Source organism: Miniopterus natalensis, chromosome 2 (genome assembly GCF_054644295.1).
Source record: "Miniopterus natalensis isolate mMinNat1 chromosome 2, mMinNat1.hap1, whole genome shotgun sequence".
Lineage (NCBI taxonomy): Eukaryota > Metazoa > Chordata > Mammalia > Chiroptera > Miniopteridae > Miniopterus > Miniopterus natalensis.
In genome coordinates, this window is record NC_142082.1 from 164,352,468 (window position 1) to 164,361,170 (window position 8,703).

The following is an 8,703-nucleotide window of genomic DNA, read 5'->3' on the forward strand; positions in this document are numbered from 1 at the left end:
GTCGAAGTCGGCGGGCGCGGGGTTTGGGGCTTTCTTTTTCCTCCAAAACGAGCTCCAGCGCGAGACTCCGCCTGTAGCTGCAGCCTCTGGGATCCACCTTAAATCTTCAGTGGACTCGGCGCAGGGGTCAGTGGGCGCAGCCAATGCCAATCAAGTTTACAACCACCAGCACTGTAGGGGAAAAAAAGAGAGGAAAAAAACAATCTTCAAGTTCCCCAGTCCACACACACACACACACACACACACACACACACACACTCACACGGACGCACGCACACACTTACACAAGCACACAAAAGGAAGGAGGGGGTGGGGTGGGGGGGCAGGCGCGCGCGCAAGAGAGAGAGAGAGAGAGGAAATGTGAGCAAAACGCTGGCTGCAGGCTCGGTGCCCGTGTCCCGAGCGCTCGGGGAATGCGCGCGGGAAGCGCGGCCCGGCCCGAGCGCCATGATGGTGGCCGCGGTTGGGAGCCCATTTTCTGGCGGGGGAGCTGCAGTGATGCAACACCCCGGACCCGGCCCGGCTGCGCGCCCTGTCCCTGCTTTTCCTTCACGTTCTTTTCGAGGCGCCTCGACGTTTCGCGCCCAACATGCCGAGTTCTTTTTGTATCTTTTGCTTTCCGATTCCTGCCCGCTCTGTGTGTCCCCACGCGAGGCAGGCCGGGTACGCGGGTGGGGGACACACAGAGAGAGACGAGTTTACGAGTAAACACTACACTTTCGGTTCTGCGGGGTCTGAGGCTGACCCCACCCACTCACCCTACCCGCAAGCGAGCCCAGATCCCCGAGGTTCTCCCCCCGGGTGGTGGTTCTAGCGTGACCGTGGGCCCTCTTCCCCGCACCTCCCACGTCCACCGCCCACCTCTACTTAGTTTGCAGGACTTTTACCTTAAATTTGCCGGGGAGGGAGGGGAGCTAGTGCAGGGTGTGGCTCAGGTGAAAGAGACGGCAAATTTTAAAAGTTGAGAAACAGATCGGAGAGCCTAGACGAGCTTTTAAAACACCCTTTTCAACCTAAAAAAGCTTGTGAAGAGCAAGTGTCGACGCTAACGATGATGAAGGTGAAATGGCGAAGGCAGCGTTCCACGGCCGCCGGGAAAGGTCGCTGCGCGCGGCCGGGGTGGCGGGCGCACGGTGGCCAGAAAAGCCCCCCGCCCCGCTCCCTTTTTGTTGATTTCCACGGTTCCCTCCGTCCCCCAATCGTGCCCCCTGGGCCCACATTTTCCTAGTGCCTCCCTGCCCCAGCCCCCGCGCTAGAGATGCGATTGAGGACTTCGCGAGTCGGGTGGAAGGGAAGAAGCGACCCCCGCGAGCGGCGGTGGCGCTCGGCCCTGCTGCGCGCCACTCCGGCCCTCCCTGCCGCCGGCGAGCCGGGAAGCCTTTCGAAATGCGCGGGGCTGCGGGTCATTGGAGCCCGGGGTGGGGGTGGGAGCGGGCTGCTGCCCTGGAGGGTCCACGAACTGGGAGAGGTTCTCCCTTTCGCTCAGGCCCCCCCACTGCTCTGGAGTGATGGGGAGGGTTGGTTTGCGGAGAGGAATGGAGGGCTTTCGCTTCTTCCCTAGCGCAGAGGAGAGATGGTGAGGGAGGCGAGTTTCGGAGAAACCGCCCAGCTCCGCTGCGCTAGCGGAGACGCGGGCGCCCGGGGCGCGGGTGCGCTCAGGGACCCCGGCGGTGCGGGCGCTGCTAGTTGCAGACTGGGAGCCAGACTTGGTCTTTTTGTCCCGTAGCGCCAGCCAGCCCGACCCCGCAACTGCCGCGGCGGGCGGACGCGGGGCTGCGAGGCAGTTTGGAGAGACGACGGCGCAGTGGCCGGAGTAGCGGGGCGGTGGCTGATGCCGGTGCCTAGGCCCCTCAGAGGGACAACCGCGGCGGGGGACGCAGTCCTGGGCCCGGGAGAGGACGCTCCGAGTCGCGGGGACGCATTTGGAGACTTGACACAGAAGTGCAAGGGATCAACACGACGGCGTGGGGACTGCGTCCTGTGAACGTGCCCGGCGCCGCGAGCATCCACCGCTTCCTGGCCCGGCACTCCTAAGACGCAATCTCTAAAAATTCACATTAAAGATGCCCCTTTAGGAAAATGGGGTACATACAATTAAGAGGATTTTTTCCTTATTAGAGACACTTTTTAAAGTACCCTTTTTGCTCAGAGAAACTTTAATTTTATTTCATTATTTCCTGATTCTCCCTCCACTCCTTCCTCCCCGTTTTGAATTTTTTTTTTTTTTTTTTTTTTTTTTTTGCTTTCTCAGTGTCTTCCTGAAAAACACCCTGTATGCGCGTTTTGAATAGAATCACAAAAATACCTTTCAGTCTTTAATTAAAATAATACCTACTCGGAAAACGTAGTCCAGCCAGCAAAGGACCTACTTTTCCCTTCCCCGCAGCTGTGGAGAGTCAACCCTATTTTAAAAACACACACACACATACACAAAGCAACTTCGGGTCAAAATAAGCTGAAACTATCTTATTTAGAACCCCCTTTTGGGGTGCAACAATGTAAATGTAACTATTTGAGGGAAACAATTTAACTCAAATTCAGATTTTTGCGATTTAACCATTTGCAGTTTCCTAGAAAAAATAATTTACATTTTGAAGAGAATATGAAATTACAGCAATTATTTTAGTAAATCTGACTTTTAAATGTCTTAATTTTTTCAAGTAAAAAATATTTATCTCTGCTATGTGAATATGGGAACCTAAGAACCTCATATTTTGTTTACCCAGTTTTTGGTTGTGTGACTTATTACCAGGACATTTATAAATTTAGGAATTTGTGATGACCAGTGTAATTTGAAGAATACCGGTTTTATCTAAGTTAGTGTAGAATGCACACTAATTTCTAAAGGACCCATAAACCTGAATATTTTAGACAAGAGGTATAGATTAGATGGTCTGAACAATTGCTCTAATTCCTCACAATACTTTGCATGTGTAAATAGAGAATATAGACAAGTCACCAATGTTACTTTCATTTTCAATCCTGCAAATGTGTGATCAGTGTACACTTATGTAAGAATTTTTGGTTCTGACGCATTCATATCCTAGAAGACATAAATATATGAGCTAATGGAGATTTTAACAATCTTATTTATATGAAAATATGGCTTTTCTACTTTATACTTCTAAAGTTTTGTCCACCCTTATAAAACTAAGTGGAAAATAGTTACTACATTGGAACCCACATAAACATCATCTGAGTTGTGGGCCTGAATTATCTAGATTATCTTCCACTTCACACTATATTTGTGTAAATATGACTAGAATGGCCAGGTCGAACACCTCAAGCTTAGTAAAGCACAGCAGTACATACAGTTCAACTCAGTGAATAGCTATGGAAGTTTTCTTTATTGATTGTTTGATATGTAACAATAATTGGCATCTTTTCACACATTACAAAAAATTATACTTGGCTCAGTATGCAACCTTTTAAGCATAGCCATATTTTTTAACAGAAGAAGGGGGAAAAGTCTATTCTACCCAATACAGCATTTACAAATGCACAAAGCATGCCACTTTGGCTTGTATATTGTCTAGATTAAAAAAGAAAATCTCTTTTTAACATAAATAAGTTAGTATAATTTTTCAGTGTCTTTACAGAGTTATGTACACAGGTACACTTCAAATGGTTTGTTTCATACACATACACAGGCAATGTAAAAATACTGTTTAAAGATGTAGTATCCATTTCACTTATTCATACAGGTTTTTTTCTATACACACTTTCCTCTAAAAACACGACGTTCCTTTGGGCAATTTAGCAAATAGAATAAGCAGCTTTAAATTTAAAATTATTTCATTATTTTTTATGTGAAGTTACAGATATTTTAAAAATATTCAAGGACTTATAATTATTTTGACTGTGTGTATACAGACCAAATTGAAAAGAAAATTCAGAAATTTTCTCAACAAATCTGATAAAAATTGGATGGTTGATTCTGAGCATTCAGAACTCCCCCCATTTTTAAATTTTAATTTTTTTTTTTTTTTTTTGCCTGGAATTACCTAACTACTAAATAATTAACTGGTAAATTCCAATTTTAAGGGGGCCTAGGGAGAAGCACTAAAAAGGGCAGTTTTTGTTGTTTTTTTTAAATTAAAAAAAAAAAAAGCCATTTGCTGCTACGTAACAGAATTATCAGAGCTCCCAAATGAAAAAATAGCTTCATGTAAAAAATAAATCTCAACTATTTGTAGCCAGTGTTCAAATTGGTATGATTTTTAAAATGAAGTATCAGTTTTCACTGAAAGGGACATTACATCTTTAAAGAAAACCATTCAAACCCTTCCCCCCTAAACTGCTTCTCCTCATGCAAGTCAAATATTTTTCTCCTTGCTCTAAATCGAAGCAAGCTCTTCAAACCCCCACGCCAATTCCTCAGCCCCACCCTTCCCTCCCTTCCCCAAAGTTTATGTGCTACATAAAAAGTAAAAACTATATACACAGGTAGTACAATGAAGCAAATAAGGAAAAACCTAATTGCATGATGCTACATCCAATGCTTTTAGAGGCAGATCACTTAAGAGTGCCTAAAATTTTAGTGTTATTGTGTTGTTCCTTTTCAGTGCTTATACAGGACGTCCATTCCATGGAGTCAGCGATATGTACTTAAAACGTTTAATTCATATCTTCCTTGCTTCATCAAGCAGTGATGTATCTGATAAACAAGGAAACATACAATTCTGCAAGAGAAACAGAGGAAAGAATTAGGAGAAAAGCACTAGAATAACATTACCAATAAAGTACAGGAATTATTTTGTCACTGTCTTAGTTGGGAAATACCTGAGTGATGGAAAAGGAAGTGTGTACTAAAAGTTGATGATTATAGTCCAATGTTTCTTTCCTTCATACTGGATTTTTGCTCTCCTCTGTGTTGTGTACTTCTGTCTACAGCACTGGTTCTCAATTTTGTCCCCCAGGGGACATTTGGCAATGTTGAGAGGCATTTTTGGTTGTCACTCTGGGGGTAAGGGGGGTGCTCCTGGCATATAGTGGGAGAGACCAGGGGTGCTGCCAAACATTCTACAATGCACAGGACAACCTCCCACAACAAAGACTTATTTGGCCCAAAATGTCAATAGTGCAGAGGTTGAGAAACCCTGGTCTAGAGAATCAGGGTCAAAGATGGTGAGAAAGAACAGAGAGAGGAAAATTAAGAAACTGTAACACTGAAGAGTTGCAAAATTTTCTACATTTGAGAAACAGTGGAAAATATAGTCTCCAACGAAAATTCTATTAACACCCCCCCCCCCAAATATTCTAGTTTCTTAGTCATATGCAGAATATGCACATGAATGCTCCTGAATAGGGCCTATTATTTCTAGTACTCTCTGAACTGGCAATATTTACTAACAAATGCCTCTCTGTCAGAATGGGACCAGTAGGTATGATTTACTGGGGCTCATCTGATGAGCTAGGCCACAAGTCACTGAACCAACATTAGATGCAGGTGGTAAGGTTGCATCAGAACAGTTTTTCATCCAATTTTCCCACTTCATATACAGCTGTAATACAGAGGTTCTCTAGTGCCATTTTGTATCAGCTCTGAAAAATACCAGACGTAGGTGAAGAAGTCATATAGATGACATGCTTTAAAAACACAACACATTTGAATCCCACCTTAATCCCCATGGTTCTTTAACTTACTTTTAAATTTTTATAAATGAGGATTTTAAAAGTTAATTATCATCGTCTATTAAGATAGACTGTGAGCCTGTATGGGGGGTGGGGGAGAGGTCACAGTCTGTCCCTAAGTAGCCAAACTATTAGTATGTTTTGATCATTATGGATAGCCAATCCACGTAAAGTTGGGGGCCGAGTTATTCAAATTAGCTATTTATGTTGACCGATTTTAGTCTATGGAAAAATCTCCACTTCCTTTGTTCGGGGGTAGACCCGCCCTTGCCAGCCCTGAAATCTACTATCCATTTCCCCTACAAATATCCGAACGATCCTGTGATAGCATGATTAGCATACGCATGCTGACGTGTTCCTGGACTGCTTACTCTGGCAGAGTTAATTTAACTTCTGCTTTGCAGCTTCAGTGTTATCAGAACTTCTATAGGAATCTTAGTGGGGGTTTTCTGTTTTGTTTTGTTTTTTAGCTTTCTATTTTGGTTTTTCTAATATCCAGTTTCCTTCTCTGTCCCCCAAACTTATCAGAAAACAGGAAAAGTGACAGTTTATGAAAATGATAAAGATAAAAGAGCACAACACACCTCTCTTTTCAGGTTTCTAACTGGCTAACAAAATAGGAGCCATGGGTACCTAACATTGCCCTCAAAATTTAAATCTAATCACTTATTGGCCATTTTTCCATGTATGGCCCAGATTATGTTATTGCCTCAACTTGAACCTCGGGGTTCTCATGAAGTGGGTCTGAGGCATACCCCACCGTCTGGTTCAGAGGAGGAAAAAACCTATTGTTTCCAACATGTTTTGGTGGGGCTCACAGGGAACTGCCGTTCCTGCCCACAGGGCCCTGGTTACAACTACTTGCCTGGGACACTTCATGCTCTAGTCCTTTCATGTTTCAAGGGAAAATGACCTCAGGACATGGAAACTGTGAAGAAATCCAGTATCCCCACAGTGATTCCCAGCCTTCCCCATTTTTTTGACTTCACAAATACATAAACAAAACAAAAACCGCACAAGCTCTAATCGGCCAGCAGCCACTAAGACCGGGTTATCTTGGGGTCTGAAAACTCAGGAGTTCCTGCTGCCCAATTTGGGGTGTCAGTTATCTGCTCCTAGTAATGAACCCACCGAGCAGTTTACGTTTGACGTCTCCGGAGGCCCGGCTTCTTGGGCGTCTGCTCCACGGAGCCCGCGTTCGGGGAACCGTCTGAAACATTTTCTTCTGTTCTGTTGGCTCTTTTGTTTTGAGTAGAGGCATCTAGGGACAAGAGGGAATTTTTTTTTTAAAGAACACACACAAACAGTCTTTATTAGGAAAAAAACCAACAACAAACAATGGCTGGCAGAAGTTGGCTCGATAGCCTGGGGGTGAAAAACCCACCACCTCCACCCACGATCCTGGCCCGCCATCCCGAGTGGCCTTTAAGGGCACCAAGTGAGGTGGTTTCCACGTAACAGACAGTGTCTGCTGCGCCCCACAGCTCCTCTCCCCAGAGCGAGTAAACATCCCGACGCTGTCACCGACCACCGCCCGCTAGACGGGGGCGCTGCGAGGGGGTCGGTTAGTAAAATTATCAGCGAACACAATCTCAGGCTTCCCACTCACGAATCATACTCGGAGCAGCCCGGCGCCCGCGACCTAAGGTGGCGGGAGCTCGCCGCCCGGCCGCCACGTCGGGGCGGGCTGCGGGCGAGGCGCGGGGGTCAGCCCCGCAGGAGGCGAGGCGCTGCCCCGACGGGCGGGCATTTTATGGCTCGCAGGGGTCATTACCGTCTGCCGCTGGCCGCTTCCTCATCCCAGCTCCCGGCTCCGCTAAGCCCGCCTGGCTGTCCGGCTCTTCGGTCTTGGGGTCTACCGAGCGCGAGTCCTCCGAGCTTGCCTGGGACCCGGCTAAAGGCACCGCCTGGCGGCTCCCGGGGGCGTCCTGGCTCTCCTGCGCGGGCACCTTGCAGGCGCCTTTGGGTGGCCGCGGGGGTCTGTAGTAGAACTCGGGCAAGCTGCCCTTCTCCACCTCCTGCCACTCGTATCTGCCCTCCAGGGGCTTGTGATTCTGAAAATCAAAATTCCACTTGCGCCGGCTCGCCTCCTCCATGTCTCGGCAGTGCTTCTCCAGGTCCCGGGTTAACTCTTCGTGATCCACCGGCCCGAAGAGGTTTCTGCAGGCGGAGGGCTTGGGGTACTCCGCCTGCCTGGCGTCCATCCGCTCCAGGCTCGGGCTCCCGTTAGACACCCTCACGTTAGACATCTTCCTCCCAGGTCTTCACGACCGCCTCGCGCGCGCCCTCGGAAACCAAAACCGAACAAAACAAAACGCCCCGACCCAGCCCTAACTCCTCTTATAAGCCCTGCGACGGCCCCGGGAGCCAAGAGAAACAAACCCCAACAAGTAACTGGCGAGCGTCAAGAGCGCGCTGGGTCTGGGGAGGGGTGAGGGGAAGCCCGGGCCAGGCAGCCCGAAGCCTCCGCGGATCAAGTGTACGGGCGAGCGGGAGGGCGGGGCGGCGGGGCGGGGAGGGGAGGCGAGAGGCGGGGTGGCCGCGCCGGGCCGAGTCCCGGCTGGTGCAAGCCCGCGGGTCCCGCGAACCGAGCGGCTCTCCAAACCTTGCCGGCGTCAGAGGCGCAGAGGGGCGAGGAAGTGGGGAGAGGGGAAGAGAAAAACACCCCGAAAAGATGAGCCCCCTTTTCTAGTTGCCCAATATGGCGGTGGAAGGGAGGCTGACGAAGAAGAAAATGATTGACACCGTAAGTCTATTTAAACAGAGGAGGAGATCCATTGGTCGTGGCGCCGGGAGCCGCCCCGCGGAGGCTGGCGAGCGCGGCCTTAAGGTGGCCCCGGTGCGATCGCGCCGCCTCTCCGCCCCCGCGAGCGCGCCGACTCCGAGAGCGCCGCCCGGAGATTGGCTGGTCCCGTGATTGCTGGAGGTGTACTGCCGACAACAAACCTGCTCCGGCTGGCCTGCGAGAAATTAAAAATAAGACAAAGTAGCCAAACGGCTGGGAAGATGGGGAGGGGCCGGGCGGCGGAGCCTGGCGCTCCGGTCCCGGCGCTGCGCTGACGGGCGCGC

General features: G+C 48.9%; 1 protein-coding gene across 1 annotated transcript; it reads right to left on the reverse strand.

The window, feature by feature from the left end:
• Nucleotides 1–3,328: 3,328 nt before the first annotated feature.
• CDKN1B (cyclin dependent kinase inhibitor 1B) lies at nucleotides 3,329–8,385 on the reverse strand. The gene is made up of 3 exons (XM_087814783.1): nucleotides 7,409–8,385; nucleotides 6,766–6,895; nucleotides 3,329–4,682 (listed from the first exon to the last, which is right to left on the reverse strand). The coding sequence occupies exons 1-2, from the start codon at nucleotides 7,881–7,883 to the stop codon at nucleotides 6,774–6,776; spliced, it is 597 nt and encodes a 198-aa protein (XP_087670909.1). The 5' UTR covers nucleotides 7,884–8,385; the 3' UTR covers nucleotides 3,329–4,682; nucleotides 6,766–6,773.
• Nucleotides 8,386–8,703: the final 318 nt, after the last annotated feature.

What these genes read in the sequence shown, in the direction of transcription:
- CDKN1B (XM_087814783.1), bottom strand. Translation starts at nt 7,883, where the DNA reads ATGTCTAACGTGAGGGTGTCTAACGGGAGCCCGAGCCTGGAGCGGATG. An exon ending in GAAGCGGCCAGCGGCAGACG is followed by an intron (nt 6,896 to 7,408) that starts GTAATGACCCCT and finishes TCTTGTCCCTAG; the next exon opens with ATGCCTCTACTCAAAACAAA.